At 36.9% G+C, this 18,384-nt stretch overlaps 1 protein-coding gene and 1 long non-coding RNA gene across 4 annotated transcripts; one reads left to right on the top strand and one right to left on the bottom strand.

The window, feature by feature from the left end:
* Window positions 1–4,457: 4,457 nt before the first annotated feature.
* On the bottom strand, window positions 4,458–12,967 carry LOC106158834 (ADP-ribosylhydrolase ARH1). Of its 2 annotated transcripts, none has more exons than XM_087003184.1 (9): window positions 12,946–12,967; window positions 9,908–10,021; window positions 9,528–9,640; window positions 8,980–9,095; window positions 8,546–8,676; window positions 7,379–7,519; window positions 6,952–7,033; window positions 5,792–5,890; window positions 4,458–5,190 (listed from the first exon to the last, which is right to left on the bottom strand). In XM_087003184.1, exons 2-9 carry the CDS (start codon window positions 9,927–9,929, stop codon window positions 5,013–5,015), a joined length of 882 nt encoding a protein of 293 aa, XP_086859310.1. In that variant the 5' UTR covers window positions 9,930–10,021; window positions 12,946–12,967; the 3' UTR covers window positions 4,458–5,012. The 2 variants fall into 2 exon arrangements, with proteins under 2 accessions (XP_086859310.1, XP_086859309.1); XM_087003183.1 differs by lacking the exon at window positions 12,946–12,967 and adding an exon at window positions 11,388–11,580.
* Window positions 12,968–12,982: 15 nt separating this feature from the next.
* On the top strand, window positions 12,983–17,483 carry LOC106167826 (uncharacterized). Of its 2 annotated transcripts, XR_015332674.1 has the most exons (7): window positions 12,983–13,121; window positions 15,174–15,218; window positions 15,506–15,593; window positions 15,986–16,084; window positions 16,304–16,348; window positions 16,917–16,969; window positions 17,164–17,483. It is a non-coding gene; the product is annotated as an uncharacterized LOC106167826 (long non-coding RNA). The 2 variants fall into 2 exon arrangements; XR_015332675.1 differs by lacking the exon at window positions 16,304–16,348 and having other exon boundaries at window positions 12,984–13,121.
* The last annotated feature ends 901 nt before the right edge of the window (window positions 17,484–18,384 follow it).

The raw sequence follows: 18,384 nt of genomic DNA, 5'->3' as shown, positions 1-18,384 counted from the left end.
GCTTGACAAGCTGTAAAAATGCAATCAACAAGAATTTTCAAAATATGCAAAAAATATATATAACTAAAAATGGTGCAATCAAAGTTAAGTTCATTGTAAGGTAGGTCAAAGGTCAATTTCAAGGTCACAGTAAATTGCCAGTATATGACTTCCTATCCAACTTCAATAGTAACTATGGACCTATCTCTGCCAGTTTTGGAGATAAAAGGGAAGCAAAATTTGCAAAGTTCAGTTCATGGTGAAAAGTAGGTCAAAGGTCAATTTCAAGGTCACAGTAAGATTGCCAGTATATGACTTCCTATTCAACTTCAATAGTAACTATGGACCTATCTCTGCCAGTTTTGGAGATAAAAGGGAAGCAAAATTTGCAAAGTTCAGTTCATGGTGAAAAGTAGGTCAAAGGTCAATTTCAAGGTCACATTTAGATTGCCAGTATATGACTTCCTATTCAACTTCAATAGTAACTATGGACCTATCTCTGCCAGTTTTGGAGATAAAAGGGAAGCAAAATTTGCAAAGTTCAGTTCATGGTGAAAAGAAGGTCAAAGGTCAATTTCAAGGTCACAGTAAAATTGCCAGTATATGACTTCCTATGCAAGTTCAATAGTAACTATGGACCTATCTCTGCCAGTTTTGGAGATAAAAGGGAAGCAAATTTTGCAAAGTTCAGTTCAAGGTGAAAAGTAGGTCAAAGGTCAATTTCAAGGTCACAGTAAAATTGCCATTATATGACTTCCTATTCAAGTTCAATAGTAACTATGGACCTATCTCTGCCAGTTTTGGAGATAAAAGGGAAGCAAAATTTGCAAAGTTCAGTTCATGGTGATAAGTAGGTCAAAGGTCAATTTCAAGGTCACAGTAAGATTGCCAGTATATGACTTCCTATTCAACTTCAATAGTAACTATGGACCTATCTCTGCCAGTTTTGGAGATAAAAGGGAAGCAAAATTTGCAAAGTTCAGTTCATGGTGAAAAGTAGGTCAAAGGTCAATTTCAAGGTCACATTTAGATTGCCAGTATATGACTTCCTATTCAACTTCAATAGTAACTATGGACCTATCTCTGCCAGTTTTGGAGATAAAAGGGAAGCAAAATTTGCAAAGTTCAGTTCATGGTGAAAAGAAGGTCAAAGGTCAATTTCAAGGTCACAGTAAAATTGCCAGTATATGACTTCCTATGCAAGTTCAATAGTAACTATGGACCTATCTCTGCCAGTTTTGGAGATAAAAGGGAAGCAAATTTTGCAAAGTTCAGTTCAAGGTGAAAAGTAGGTCAAAGGTCAATTTCAAGGTCACAGTAAAATTGCCAGTATATGACTTCCTATTCAAGTTCAATAGTAACTATGGACCTATCTCTGCCAGTTTTGGAGATAAAAGGGAAGCAAAATTTGCAAAGTTCAGTTCATGGTGAAAAGTAGGTCAAAGGTCAATGTCAAGGTCACAGTAAGATTGCCAGTATATGACTTCCTATTCAACTTCAATAGTAACTATGGACCTATCTCTGCCAGTTTTGGAGATATAAGGGACTAAATGTTATAATTTTGGAGTTACCATAATGTGCCATAAATTGCCTACAGAAAAAATTAATTAAAATAAAGAAAAGGTCATTTTGGTCAAAGTTCTTGAAATGGGAGGTTCTCTGAAGTTGCAGAAGTTTAAATTTGATAAAATAATGTCATTTTTGACCACAAGTTGTCTGCTTTGCCAAGCATTATGTTTTATTTTTCCGGAGTTCAAAATTTATTATCCATTACCGTACTGCACATTTTTACAGAAGCCGACTGGTGCCATATGTTGAAAAAAAAATTATCTCGAAATTTCGAGATAGCATTTTTTTTGTTCAAATTTCAAAATACTATCTCGAAATTTCGAGATAAATTTTTTTGCTCAAATATCAAAATGCTATCTCGAAATTTCGAGATAATTTTTTTTTTGTTCAAATTTCAAAATGCTATCTCGAAATTTCGAGATAAAAATTTTTTTTGTTCAAATTTCAAAATAGTATCTCGAAATTTCGAGATAATTTTTTTTTCTACATATGGCACCAGTCGGCTTCCGTACATTTTCCTTTCACCACCAATATGTACTTTCTGATACAGCGTAACTCGAAAACCGTATGGAATACAAAAAAAACCGAGACCACCTCCAGTGTTGGGCTTTACATGCTCTACAAAATGCAAAAAAGAATGGGTCTCTAGCATTAACGGTTCCCGAATTAGAGACAGTTTTCAGTTTCGGTATCTTATGGCCGCTACTCCTGTGAAAATGCACCGATTGACCCCAAATTCACGGAGATGAAAGATGACCTGAAGGGTAACACTTTCCAATAATATTATTGGTTAAGTCTGTGTGGCGTCTGAATAACAGGGCAAAAAAATTTTTTTCGTAAAAAATTTCATTTTTTTGAAAATTTTGACCCATTTGACCTTGAAGTAAAGGTCAAAGGTCAAATCCGAGGGTATATTTGAAATCTACACATATGACTTTTGGAAAGCCGTCTATAGAAATTTTTCCCGTAACTCCTTCTGTAGGGTAGATAATTAGCATTTAATTTTGCCATTTTTAGACAAGGGTGCATTGCAATGAGTGCCACACCCAGACCCCAATACCGACAAAGCCCAAATTTTACGTGGAACGAGTTGAGATTATAGGTGACCTAAATCCATGAGATGGGTACGGGGGCCCTTACCGTCTAGGAGGAGAAGCGGTAACGGTAACATGGCGGCGGAGCCGGCGGAACGGACCGGACGGGACCGAAACCATGTGTACCGCCAGCGCTAACGCTGGTGGTAAATTTTTTTTGTTCAAATTTCAAAATAGTATCTCGAAATTTCGAGATAATTTTTTTTTCTACATATGGCACCAGTGGGCTTCCGTACATTTTCCTTTCACCACCAATATGTACTTTTTGATACAGCGTAACTCGAAAACCGTATGGAATACAAAAAAACCGAGACCACCTCCAGTGTTGGGCTTTACATGCTCTACAAAATGCAAAAAAGAATGGGTCTCTAGCATTAACGGTTCCCGAATTAGAGACAGTTTTCAGTTTCGGTATCTTATGGCCGCTACTCCTGTGAAAATGCACCGATTGACCCCAAATTCACGGAGATGAAAGATGACCTGAAGGGTAACACTTTCCAATAATATTATTGGTTAAGTCTGTGTGGTGTCTGAATAACAGGGCAAAAAATTTTTTTTTCGTAAAAAATTTCATTTTTTTGAAAATTTTGGCCCATTTGACCTTGAAGTAAAGGTCAAAGGTCAAATCCGAGGGTATATTTGAAATCTACACATATGACTTTTGGAAAGCCGTCTGTAGAAAATTTTCCCGTAACTCCTTCCGTAGGGTAGATAATTAGCATTTAATTTTGCCATTTTTGGACAAGGGTGCATTGCAATGAGTGCCACACCCAGACCCCAATACCGACAAAGCCCAAATTTTACGTGGAACGAGTTGAGATTATAGGTGACCTAAATCCATGAGATGGGTATGGGGGGCCTTACCGTCTAGGAGGAGAAGCGGTAACGGTAGCCGTCCGGCGGAGCCGGCGGAGCCGGCGGAACGATCCGGACGAGACCGAAACCATGTGTACCGCCAGCGCTAACGCTGGTGGTACAATAACGGAAAATGGAGAAAATCTCAAGAAACCAAAATCAGTAAAATGCTGATGCCCCATCTGTTTATCTAGAAAGCGAGTTTTGAGATCGATTATTATCATGTGGCAGGAATTTACCGTGCTTTCCACATTTTAACATAAATAGATGTAAAAGAAAGATTAATCAGAATTTAAGTACAGAGGCTTACTGTATACAAGTAAATGTGACAGCGGATTTCATGCTCTCTCCGACCACAGGGTGCGCTAGTATGGTCAAAATCTTTGTATCGCTCACACTATAATTTTGTACAGTATTTTAGAAGCCCTTGATATCCGAGGGAAGATTTCATGTGCCGAAAAACGAAAAACCTAGGAAACAGGTTTGAGCAACGTTTTGAACTTTTGGAAAAGGGAAGTTGACCACATGCATACAGATGATTTTTAATTATCAGCGCGCATTATGTATACACACAGGTCTCAAAAATAACACATTTCACATTCAAACGGAAATGTAAAGAAATGTGTAAATTATTCTGATTTTCTCTTATTTGCAGCTTTCAAATTAATGAAGTAACAAGGAAGTTTTTACCGCAATTATATGCCATTTTTATATGTGAATAAATTGGTTACAAAACTGTGAAAAACTGGAAATGTTTTAGAAAAAAATTTCAATTTTCAAAGTGATAACAAGGGCAAACACAAAATTAACATTATAAAAGTAAAAAAAAACTATACACATGTCTCTCTTTTTTGGTTAAAAGCATTACCTTAAAAAGAACCATCACTGCGTTTCTGACAACCGATGAAATACAACATTATTGGCATGAACATAAGAGACACACAACCACAAGAAAACTAGTCATAGTTTGGCAAGAGCACAACCACTATCTTGTATCTGTATAATCACTTGGTGTGTTACACATAATTAGATAGTCCTGTGTCACTGCTGGTGTCATTATTTCATCTGTTCATGATAAGTGATATGATACCATCATCGTCTTATTTAACACGCTGCATGCAGGCAGGGAATGCATGAATATAACATATGGCTTACTCTGTCAGTGTACCGAGTGCATCTTAGATAAATATAGGAAAGCATGGTCTGAAACTCGGTAGCATCAATGCATTGATTGAACGTTCCTTTTTTTGTTATAACTTATCCGCAGCTTGAGTCATTAAAACAAACTGTTAAAAGAATTGGTGGTTTTACCAGGAAGACTCCATAATAATAAACAGTGCATAACAGCCGTTGCTAAAAATTTGGAATTAACATGCTATGACTCATTAAATAAAGTTACAAGTCATGTAAAATACTTTCTAAAATATGGGACCAGTTTCTGGGATAATTAACATCTACAAAGAGTCGGACAATTTGGCACTTGGAATACAGGCTCGACACAGCATAAACCCGACTTTAAGATGACTTATTTTGACTGAGTGTGTATAACTTTACTGCGATATCCTCCAGCCTGCTCCTGTACTCTAACTGGGTGTAGTTACAGGGAGGCACCCCTTGGAAACCATACATAGCACCATAGCAACAAGCTGCTATCACTCCTGTGGAGTCACTGTCTCCAGCATGGAACATGGATCTTGGGTGAAAAAAAAAAATTAAATTAAAATCCCTGTCTTTTTAACAAGCCAATATGGATGGAAGAAATACTACTGAGGAAGAAACGTGGATGTAAGTTATGAAACATTTAACTTGGAATTTCCAACATTGAAAACAGTGAATGTGATTATGGAGTTTAAAAAGCTATAAAAACAAATAGTTTGTCAACCGCCATCATTATAGTCCTCACAATGTGTTCATCTGTTGTTTTTCAGTTATTAAAAACATAATAATTGAAAAAAAACAACAAAAAAAAAAAAAAAAAAAAAAAAAACAACAGTAACAACACTGCATTATCAAGATCTGGTTTCAAATAAAAACTGAATCTATTGTATCTTTTAGATTAAAAAAATTAAGTCACAAAATAAAAAGAAAATAGTGGTGTAAAACACAAGTCATTTCTTTCTGTAGACATACAAACATTTTATTTGAATGACATAGACTACTTCTGATTCAACTTGGGTCTTCAAAATAGAACAAAATTCGGTTTTAATTTCCTTTCATTTGTTGGTGAAAATATCCCTTTTCCAATTCCTGTTGCCAAAAGCTTAAAAGCCTAGTAAATAAAAGTTCAGTATTACCTACTACAGAGGTCCTTCCAGTCTGTCCCTGCAGCCATCAGGGCATCATAAGCTATCATGGGAGCATCATGGCCACTTCTGCCAGCCCAGCCATCTATACTGCAGGGAAAGGAAGAAGAGGTGAGAAAAAGACATTTTCTTATAAAACAGACTTTCACAACATTTCAAGGATTTAATGTGCCCCCCCCCCCCCTTGAAAAAACTTACATTGCTGCAGAAAAATTTAATGAAATAAGTGACAAGACGTTGAGAATGTAAAGATGATGGGACTTCAAAACTAATTTACATAAATAAATAAATAAATATTCATGAGAACCAGAGGGGCAGAGGTAATGGCAGAAGCATGACAGGACCAACAGAGAAAGAAGCTTGTGCAATGCTGATGTAAATGGTAATCTGGATCACCACAAAAATCTAATCACTTGTTCTTTGGCTCACTCTCCACAGTTTCTGAAAATTTCATCAAAATCCATCCACAACTTTTTTTTTTGCTTAATGTTGGAAACTGACAGACAGACAAATAAACTTAATTACTAATCCAAAAACATGACTTCCTTGGCAGAGGTAATATAAATAAATAAATAAAATGTAAAGAAAAGACCAAATTGATCACATTTGAACTTAACATGAGCAATATCACTACTCATATCCCAAATATGTTTGTGCAGGCCTAAATCATTAAATAAACTTTTTTTTGTCATTATATACTGATATATTTAATGAAACTTTAATAAACATGTTGGAGGTCTGCAGAATATATATATATATATATATATATATTCTGATATATATATCAGAAAAACTTGATGAGTCTTGACAACAAATCTCTTTCATCTGTTTCACAAAAAAAAAAAAAAAATCTTGCAATTTATCATTTGTTGGATTGATGAATGTTTGTGGCACAACAATAACTGAATTGTGTTAGATGTGAAAACACAATTTAGCAGAACAGAATCCACCATCTGATTTCAACTGACCAGTAGTTATCAGGAGCACTGCTAGTACAACATGTATCTTTGCTAGTATACAGGTATTATTTGGTCAATTCATAAAAAATGCAAACTAATTCTATTACCATCCATTCCAAGGGTCTCCGAGCAGCCATTTTCAAGCAATTGAATAGCAACAAACAATTCAATAGATCTTTATACCAGTAATACCTGAATGTTTCATATATTTTGTCCCTCTCTGCTACTCCATAACTTTCAGGAAACTTGGGAGAAGAAACACCATCTTGGATGCCTAAACAACAGATGAAAATAAGGTTTATAAAAGGCAATGCAAACATGTGACCTTCATTGATTAAGCAGGTAAGATAGTGAACCGAAGTAGCTAGCCAACAATATTGCTCTCAATATGTGAAGATCTGATGTTTCTTGCATTCCCAGCAATATAATTAGAACTATAAATGAAGGAAAATGGCTGAAAGCATGATCTGTCTTTTTAAAAATTGAAAACACCCTTCATGGTTTATAATTTGCAACTACATGTAGTCTAGTTACATGTTCTAAAACTGCACAGTATTTAACTGTAACTTTTATTAGCAAAATGAAAATTTTAAAATGGCACCAATATCAAGAATATTACCCCTCTGCTCTAAGTACCACTTCCACTTCTCAGTGAAATAATCCCAGGCTGCCTTGTTTTCCGCCACATCCCTTCCTGCAGACTCCACATAATTCCATGCATTAGAGAGAGTACTGATGAGGTCACGGCCCCAAGATGGCACTGGTTATAGGAAAATAAAGATTGGCATTTGGATGGCTGTCATATCATGATATCAACACACTGTGGACTTATACATGTATTAATAAGTTCAAGGACAGGTAAACAAGCTTTTTTTTTTTAGCAAAGCTGTTATTTGCATTAATAAAAGTAGTGCAATAAGTCTAAAATAAGTATGCTAATAGAATTTCCTGAAAAAGGCACCAATTAAAAATATGATGATGGAATGAGCCAATTAAAAATGGTTTTCTGTCTCTACTGAAAAAGATACAGGTATAATTGTTGATTATCAGACAATATCAGGTTACATCAAGAAAAATAAATGATACATAAATTTAACATTATCATATTTATTTCATCTAATGTTTTCTTATCACCACATTTTAGAAAGAGAGAGAAGAAATAAAGACTCACTGCCAGGGTGTGGGAGAGGAGGGTGTTCCAGGGGCGGATCCAGAGCTATTTACTGACAGTCTTCCAAATTAGCTTTGTTGTTCCATCCTCCATTTTTGACTGTCTTCCAACAGAAAAAATTAGATAACCGTCAATATAAACTTGAAAATCTGACCGTCTTCTGAAAGACCCAGAAGACTGCCTCAATCCGCCCCTGGTTCCAGTTTTATTCCACCAGAGGGCCTTGCTTACTGTGGTGAAGCAAAATCATGCACACCACACAATTTCAGTCATAATTTTTGAAATTACAAGATATCCAAGCATCTTTCTCTCATGTTTTTTAATGGTGCACTAAAAGGCCCCATTTCCACAGACACCATCAATGTACATGGTTCGACCCAACTCTGTGGGGACTCTCACTGACTGCAATCAGCCTAACTGAATGACAAGTGTCCTCCTGGCGTAAAGTATAATATAAGTAAGTTTATATACAAGAATGTTGGAAACAAGAGGAGGTGTGTCATTCAGTTAAAGCTGATTGTACTCAGCAAGAGTCCCCACACAGCTGGGTCGATCCAAGTGGACCAATGGTGCCTGTGGCAATGGGGCGGCTTACATAAAATCTTAAAGACTCACATGGTTTCAGCTGTGCAGCATAGGAGGTGAACAAGGCACTGGCCAGAGATCCCAGATATCCTGTAGGGTGGTTGTGTGTCATTCGCCCACTTTCTATACTGTACATTATAAGGTCATCAAGGTCCTCTGGACTACAAAGAAAAAATAGATTAGACCCGTAGGCAAGGGGGGGGGGGGGGGGATTAAAATGAACAGCCCTTATGGGGTGCTCTGAATCAAATTTTATCTACTTATAATAGATACTCAAGTTGGGTCAAGTGATAAATTTTTGCCAATCCTGTGAAACTACACTTGTTAACCTTATAACAAGCCCAGACCACGTCCTGCTCTCTAGCAAGCCTGTAATGAAATTAAACCACATTTCAATGCACAGTAACACATTGCATACAAACTGTGAGACATGTGGTGACAATTTCCACTTATTTACTACTTACGTGGAATATCTTAATCCAATACACATAGATCTCATGGCAGCTCCACATCCCGTCCCAGTTGGATTGAATGGGATAATGTATCCACCTGGTTTATCAGGCTGCAGGAGGTCTGTGCCCTGGATGGAAATCAATTCAGATCCTGTGAGGTCAGTTCAGACAAGGACGACATCAGACTGAAATCAGGCCAACTTGCATCAAAAGGGAAACAGATTACTAAAGCAGGGTTTTATAGTTCTTATGGGCTCTTCTTAATGATTGTCCGATTTGTCAGCTCCTGGACTGATTTCCAGTGTTATGATATCTTAAGAGATATCTACAGAGTACATGAAAAGATTTGTCAAAATTGGCACTGGTGTAATAATAACCAAAAAATCAAAAATGAATTTGTAAAACACATACACACATGCACACAAACAGTACACATATTCTGCCAAGATATAATTTATTAAGATAAAAAGGGGCATATTCAAACAGATGGGCACAATAATAATTATAACACCACTCTTTTAAGGAAATTAAAAAAAATCACATTAGGCTTTTTGTATTACCAATATGGATGTGGGTCCAGGTTTCCTTCCTTCCATATCTTTCATACATTCTTTATACTTGGCAGCGATCTCCAACAGCATCGCTTCTTTATCTGTCTTTCCACTGGCAAGGGCTGTAAAACATAATGAATGCTCAGCCCAGACTGCAGTTTAAACCGACAATAATTGAATTGAATCATTTTCTTTGGCAAAGTAATCATCTGACCTTCTAGGTTACAGTTTTTACACATTACTAAGTACATTAATTTGATAAATAAATGATATAATAAATGTCAATAGCATTTAACTGTTGCAGTTCTCATAAATGAAAAAAGCACCGTAAATAATCCATTATCACCAAAAGTCAAATATCAAGGGCATTTTCATTCAATCAAATATACCTTCTCCAGTGGCAATATGCATCACAGTGTCGTCACTGACAGGCCATCCAGGGGGTGTCACTGTAATGTTGTCTAGACCCCCTAATTCCTGCAACTGTTGATGGATTGTAGGACCTGCAAATATGAATAAGACGAATGGTAATAAAACTGTCCAAGGGATGTGATGTTGTATGGACCTCCAAATTCTTGTAATTTTTGTAAATTGTGGGTCCTGCAAAAATATATACACACATGTGTATGTGTATGTGTGTGTATAAAAAATTATTATGATTTACGGTGTTTTAAGTGTATCAGTCAGATCAGTATAAAGTACAACAGTTACAAAATCTGGAGTAAGTCTGAATACAAGAATATAATCATTGAGACCTGTTTTAACTAGTGTGTTTGTATGTAAGCCAGAAATCAAATTGTTTTTGTTTTACTGAAAATTGGGTCAGTTAACCTTGACCTAATAAGTAGGGCAATGACCTACATGCTAATGTGTTGTGAGAAACTTATTTACTTGATAAAGGCTATGACTTCACCATATTTGCTAAACTTCATTTTGAGTAAAAAATACATGAAAAAGATACAATTCTTGTTTATTTCATTTTGATTTTCCTTAAAAGCTTTACTTAAAATCTTAACTTTGACTAAAACACAGAAAAAATGCTTGAATAAATCTATATTGTAAAATTTCTCAACTAAAATAAATTTACAAAACAAAAATTTACAGAAAATAATAAATAATTAAAATATGGTGGTACACATATTCCATGTTCAGACAAGACACAGCATCCATTGGCCTGAACCCCGTCAACAAACAAAACTGGAGTTTAAATGGCTGTCATAGCACCCACCCAGGACCCAGGACCCTTGCCACTTTTTAATGAATCTCCTCCCCCCCCCCCCCCCCCCCCCCTACTGGAGGATTAAAATGATAAATATGCTTGGTCCAGAATAAGTTGGCATTTTAGAACTGAACTCTAGTAATAATAAATTTATGAGACTGAGACTATGTTTCATGCATTATTGTATGTGTTATAGCACATATCGGTGGATCCGGGGGGGGGGGGGGGGGGGGGGGGGGTATGGTGTGGGGGGAAATGGTGTGTGGGGGGGGGGGGTGCAATCCCACCATCATGAAAGGAATTTCTTTACCAATGGTTAGCACCTCACCTAAATCATACCTTCCTATATGCCTGATGAGTCAACCATAATGGTTGAGGGGGGAGTAATGAAAGTTGGATTACCCCCCCCCCCCCCCTCTCTTTACCCCTTATGGATTTCATGGATCCGCTATTAACTATATCACGCACAAACACAATCATAATCAGGTAAATTGTGTCAGAGTGTATGTATGGGACAGAACTGCAAAATAAAAAAGAACAGCAACATAATCAAGACGCGGTTTGAGACATTCTCCCGAATTCAGTTTAACTTTACCAAGTGAAGACAGAACTCGTACTAGTGAGCACGTATTAGTGTTAAGCCTGCAAACCTGATTTACAGTACTCCCACTCCTGGTTCTTATACCCCAGTGCATCACCGGCACCGCTCAGCACCATAGCTGCTTTGAATCTCGTGAGCAAGTCGTTTTGTTCAGACATGGTCGCTTCTCTCTCGTACTAAAATAGACCAAATACTCCAGGTCAAGGTCTCAAGGACCAGGGGTATTGCGAGGAAAGAGCGACCACAACTGCACGCCGATACTATATAAGATAAGCACCACTCCGGCCAATTGCGATCACTTGCATAATTATAATTCAAAACGACAGCAAATGCCAAAGAACGTGGAAAATACAGTAAGGTTAGTAATATAATAATTGGTTACTAAATCTACTCTATTCTCTCCGCTCTTTGGTATTCGCTATTCGCTGTAGTTTTGAATTGTAGCCTATGTTAGGCTATCATGTAGGGCCCATTATTCACGTGAAGGGGCGCTTTTCTTATTTCTGTGTAAGTTCAAAATCTTCTTATTTATTTAAAGGTATCTGCCTGTCTGTCCATCTCTCTCTCTCTCTCTCTCTCTCTCTCTCTCTAACAGACTTTTGCATTGCTGTTAGCCTTCCTTTAAATCGCTCCTATCATCGCTTTATATGAAACCGCATTAGACGTTTGGGTGCTACCTTTATCGCTCAATGAAAAATAAGCCCCCCCCCCTCCCCACCCCACCCCCAAAAAATTAAAATAAATAATTAACAAAATTAACAAATAATAGATAAGAATACAATAACAATCCATATCAATAGATATTTCAAGCCAATTCAATACATCGACAACATGCCCTAGGAACTGGGAAGTGGGGCCTAGGTTTTTAAAGGGAGGGGGGAGGTGTAGACCTTCAATAGCTATCGTTTAGAATGAAAATATGAAAACGAAAATCTTGCTTTTTCTTTTCTTTTCCCCTCTTTTCGTTTTTATCTTATATCCTCTTTACCCCCGTTAATTTATAAATGTTCGCATTACTGGAGTCCTTATGACACACTTTGAGTTCAAGTAGGCTACATGCAGACCCATGGGCCTAAACCAATTTGTAGGGCTACCTGAAGAATTCACAAAGAATGTCATAAATGCGGTTAGAAATATTTTGACAACCGCCAAATTTTTCAGGCAACAATCTAGGTTACTCAAAAGATAAAGATTGAAAAAATCAAGTTTCCACGAGTGCACTTAAAAAGCAGCTACTAGGCCTACGATATACGTGTTATATTAAATTGAAACCGTCTTTCTCTCTTTTTCAAAATGCTAATTATGATTTACGTTCCAGCCACAAGTTCATATTTTATCACACCTGCAAAAGAACGCCATAAACACGATTAGGAATATTTTGACAAACAGCCAAGTTCATCAGAAATAGGTCAATCAAAAGATAACGACTGAAAAACATTTAAGGTTCCGCGAGGACATTTAAACGCAGCTACTAGGCCTACTATATATATTGTGAATTATATATTTAAAACCCCTTTCCCCCTTTTTTTTGGTCAAAAATGCTAATTATGACTTAAGCTCCAACAACAAATTAATTTTTATCAGACCTGACAAAATTGTCTAAATACCGTTTCCTTAGATAAACCGAGTCTCGTGCCTGACGTTTGCGGGCGGTAGTCAGTGTCTCGTGTGCAAAGTCGTATAAAATTAACAAAACGCAACAGCCTGCTGAGTTTAACAGCGTCCTCCACGTCTACCAGCTACATAGCTAGGCTCCAAGTTACACTGAAATACGAGAGATAAGGTAAGTGAGGGCAATCATTCAGTATTGAATTGAAAAAATATAGAATAAGATTTCATGTTATCCAGATCAAAATAACTCTTATTTTCACGAGAAAATTGGAAATTTGTACATTCACACGCTCGTGTTGTTTATCATAGACGTTAAAAGACGATTGCACCATCTTTCGTATTAATTATTGATGAAGCGCTGTCTCCTTTGAGGTCGTGTTTCTATTGCTGCCGTGCTTATAAGATTGGAACGTTATTTAATCATTAGAAAGCACATTATATGTAGCAAGACGGCCAAACTTCGAGAAGAAAGCAACGATAGGAGGGAAGAATAAATGAGACAAAATTACATATTTCTTGATATGATAAAGCGAAAAAACTTTTTAACGAAGAAAGATACATGTTTGTGCATCTATATGAAGCAGATCTACGTAAGCCTGTTTATGCAGTATGCTGTCTGCTGAAGATCCATTAATAAACTTTATTGATTTTTCACGCAGGAAATTGTTACGAGATGTTTCTGATAATTTGGCATGGAAATTGCTATTGTATTCTTTTTTTTATTTGGCACTTCACGTGTTGACTATCCACTCACAATAGAAATTGCCCCCTCCCCCCAAAAAAATAAAATAAAATAAAATAATCATAATAAAAGGAAGAAAGAAAGATCCACAAACATTACAGAGATCAGCCATTCATTTAAACAGAGACATATCTGTGAATATCTATTGAAAAATCAAACTGTGACCCTGGTATAGGGTCAGGAGGAGGCGTGTTAAGAATTAACATACATAGTGTTCCGGATGGACCCTACGTGGTTTTGTCTTTACATTTCCTCCTTATTGTTTACTGCAATCACTACCCTCCATCAATGAAACTAAGAAGACGATAATGTAACGGCACGGTTTTTAATAATGTCACCAGCCGTTCTAACGACAGGAAAGAAAAGTCTGATAGATCGGGAGATTTTTGGTCTGAGTCGGGAGGTCACGAGACCCCCGACGTGATCTCGAGTGTTGACAGGACTGTTACACCAATTCTATGGTTGGCATTAAAACTGTTCCTTCTCAGTGTTGTGGCGCTGCATTGTACACTAAAATAATTCACGGCTTTAGTGGGAGTAAAATTCGGCAAAGAGTCTCAGTAACGTTGAGTAAGTCAACAACAGTCATGTGGCTCTTGGCACGTAGCTGTACTCCCGCACGTGCGTACGCTCGCGCTTCCTAGTCACAAAGTATTAAAGTTGCAAAAATCAATTAGGTTATCAACTGCTATCATTACGCCAATAAAAAGCGCTATCATTTGACGCGTTACAATCCACAATCATTCATTTATAAAGAATAATCATACGATAAACCGCAGCAATTGGGTTAATCTTCAACTCGTTTGAATGGAAAATTACGTTGCGCTTTGGCAAGTGGCCCAATGCCCTCTTGAACGTGCGTTTTCTAGTTTGCCAAACAAACGACAAATATTCATTATGAGCGTTATGGATAAAGGTTAAAAGTAGTCTCATCGCCATTTTTTTCTTGCAGTTCTGTCCTTAATTGTTATCATGCACGTATGTTAAGACACTTCCCAGTATATAATACCACTTAACGGGATAAATTCCTGATTTCACTGAAAATCGACTTCATAGTATATTATTTCTGTTTTAATATTATCAATTAAAATTTAACCTTCAAACAAGAAAACTAAAAGTTTAGAGGAGGAAGGGGGGGGGGGGGGGGAAGACGGTTGGCCTCCGTAGTCTATACAATGCAAATTTAAAGACAGAGAACATCAGACTTGAACATTGAGGAAAGGACAGGAAAGAACTGGGCTGTATTCCACTGATGGGGCGAAGAAAACGCGTGCAAACTGTGAGGCCTACAGAAGACGGCTTTGCAGTAGTAGTAGTAGTAGTAGTAGTAGTAGTAGTAGTATTAAGAGTAGCAGTTTTAGTTACAAAATTTATTGATAATTTTATACACAGTCCGTTTAATCGTCCGTTTCAAGTAATGCTTTATTTGTCATGAACGTGTAGCCTTAACATCATGCTTATCAGTATGCTCATTTTTTTCAGACTCAAAATGGCAGATGTTCAATGCTGTGGAAAATGCACCGGCGCGTAAGTCGAGTGAATGAGCTGCATTGTCGAGCTAAAAGCTTGTTGGACCTTTTAGTGAACAGCAGATGCTATCTGACTTGAAGAAATCGGAGATCTGCATTTTGCTAATTTAATTATTTCTGCTCAAAACTAATCAAAATGTTACGCAATACATAATGCTCAAATTAGAGAGCGCTTGTTGCAAGTAAGATGGAAAAATTAACTATCCCCAAATGATCTGCTGGGTTGTGTTAATTTTCATTCCACAGCTGTGCACGTGTCTCAACTACCACATTTGCTGATTTCAGGAAGGCCACGTGCGATGAGGGCTGCAAGTGCCCAAAGTGTCAGTGCTGTGAATGCAAGGACAAGGAATGCTGTACTACCGAGGGAGAGGTGAGACAGTATTTATATGAGAGAGAGAGAAAGAAAGAGAGAAGCAGCGGATAGATAAAGGCGGGGGGGGGGGGGCAGGAGATGGGGTTCGTTCTTCTCCATCCCACCCCACTCACCCCACCCCACCCACTGAATTATCTACAGGTCACATATTTCGTATTAAATTATTGTTTTGCTTAATTTGATAATCCGATTTTTTTTTTTTTTTTTGTTATCTTTATTCTTTCCCATTGAACTGCTCTTCATTCACTCTCACTTGCGTTTCAGAGGGAAATCGAGAGACCAAACCAACTCAGTAATAATTGCCAAATACTTGAATTCAAAACTCATTCTTCAAATGTAAAGCTGTGATTTAGTTTGTTTTACAAAGAGAGTACGCTCTGATATTCCAGGCCTGCAAGGAGTCTTGCCCTTCATGTACCACTGCTAATTGCTGCTGTAAACCAGAGTGTGCCAATTGCGCTGGAAAGGACTGCTGTAAGGATGGAAAGGTGAGGTTTCATGACTTCGGTGATGACTGAGCCCTTTGTGTGTATGTGTGTGTGTGTGTGTGTGTGTGTGTGTGAGAGAGAGAGAGAGAGAGAGAGTGTGTGACCACCAGTTTTTTTCCTTACAACTGTCTAGAAACCAGTATGACAGACTTTTGAACTAAAATACCTTAACAGACGCTGGTTTGTGAAATATAAATTTATTTTACTTCTGCAACAAAGACTGCTGCACATGACCATCATCACTCCCATCACTGTCACTAGGAGGTAAGAGGCATGGACTGCATGCTGTATAGGCATCGATTAAAAGCAAAGTATTTTGTTAGCACTATAGTTTTTTTTTAAATAAATATTTTTTATCTGATGTATTGATTGCTTTGTGGCATGTTTTTTTATTCGCTGCATTTATGGACATATTCTCGCTCGTCTCGCGGTCTGCTCAGCCCTGTTAATAGAATTTTCACCAAGGCCAATTTTTATTAAAAAAAAACATAGAATATATCCCGGCAAGAGAAGTTGACACTTTGTTCTAGAGGATCACAGTGATGTGCCAAAAGCTACTGAGCCAATAGAGGCATTATGTCATTAAATAATAGGAAGTGAAATTCAGCAGTTGACAAGTTTTAGTGCTTGTTTTTAATCTACGTACATAACCCATACTCGTTGTATAAGTTTATATATAACATGTTGCACGTCTTGTTAAGTTTGTAGTATTTCACTTTACTTTTGCATGGCGTCCTAGTTTTCTGGTTTTTATGGGAAATGGGTCATACAGGAATTGTGTATAATCATAAAGTCTTTCTCAGTTATTTTTTTCTTCTTCATAACATTGTAGCCTTGCACGGAGAACTGTCCACAATGCGTGAAGACCGAAGGTTCTCCTTCTGAGTAAGTTCCAAAGTTATCTTCTTCTTTCTCATCGTTTTATTTACAAAATAAGCAGTTGCCCATTAGTTAATTTGTGACTGACAAAGCTTAATTTTAATATTTCTTTAGAGACCGATTTTTTTTTTATAGAATATTGTAATCTTAAATATGTGGGAAGTAGATATCTAGTAATTGATTGTAAACCTTGTTTTTAGGTAACGGTGCGGCAGTTCCTGGAAAGCTCCGGTAGCCTATTTATTAAAAAATGAAAAAAAAAAAACAAAAAAAAAAAAAAAAACAGAGATGTACAAAAGTCATAACTGTCTCAAAGCCAACATGAACACATGAAGGTCTTCAGCCACATAAAAGTTGGGGCAAACTGACCAGATATTACGAAACCGCATAATTTGTCAAAATCATGTTTTAGGCTATATACCACATTGTATGGACATCTGTATACGTTGTTGTTTGCTTTTGAAAATAAAATCTTTAATTTAGCCGTAGAGTATAGTTTCAATAAAGATGATATAACGAATCTGAATGTTTGTTTTACACATATAGCGAAAGTTAAACAAACGGATTTTTCAACATTTAAGTTACATGTACTATATATATAATTTTTAGTAATTGTTAAAATTTCCTTGCACTGACGCCTCTTGGTTGCTTAACAGGTCGAGATACTTCACTGTTCCTCGTCAATAAGTTGACTGTCAACTATCGAAAACCCTGGAGAATATTGTTCATGTGTAATCCTTCGTGTACACCATTGACTATTGACTTTAGAAGACGCTAGAAAATGTTGTAATGTTGTTATTGTGCAGTCCTTCGCACACATATTTTCATTGAATATCGATTAAAGAAAACCCCAGAAAATGTTGTTAATTTATAATCCTTCAGACATAGTTTCATTCATCAGCATGACAGTTTAGACAGGCACAAATCGACTGCTAAATTTGCTGTCGTATGAAGCTTTGTAAAGTCGATTTTGTTACACGAGACTATTATTCCATACGTCTCAAAATGAAAAATCTAAAACTCTCTTCATGTAGGCCTACTAGACACCTTAATAAATACGTTATGCATAAGTCCTTCACTTGAATACCGGAAAAAGAACTTGGGTTTGCCTATTGCTTCAACACATGCATGCATGTGGTAAACTTGACATTCATTTTCTATGACTACCAACTTGAATATGGAGCGCAATCCATATTTCCAGACTATATTCTGATATGTGAGTTGTGCCAGTTCTGCGAGTATTAGCAAGAACGTGCTAAATGCTCGGATAGACAGCATTCCGCTTACTTCACGTTTTAATCTATACATTGGTTTCCTGGAGTGCATTCAACCATAAAGTTCATTGAAAAAAGATAAAAAGACTAATCGTATGCTCAGTATGTCACTGGGATCGTTTTTCATTGAATAGACCGATCTAGTGT

Source organism: Lingula anatina, chromosome 2 (assembly GCF_051362555.1).
Source record: "Lingula anatina isolate TDL-2025a chromosome 2, LinAna3.0, whole genome shotgun sequence".
Taxonomy (NCBI): Eukaryota; Metazoa; Brachiopoda; class Lingulata; order Lingulida; family Lingulidae; genus Lingula; species Lingula anatina.
This window is presented reverse-complemented; position numbering and strand designations above follow the sequence as displayed.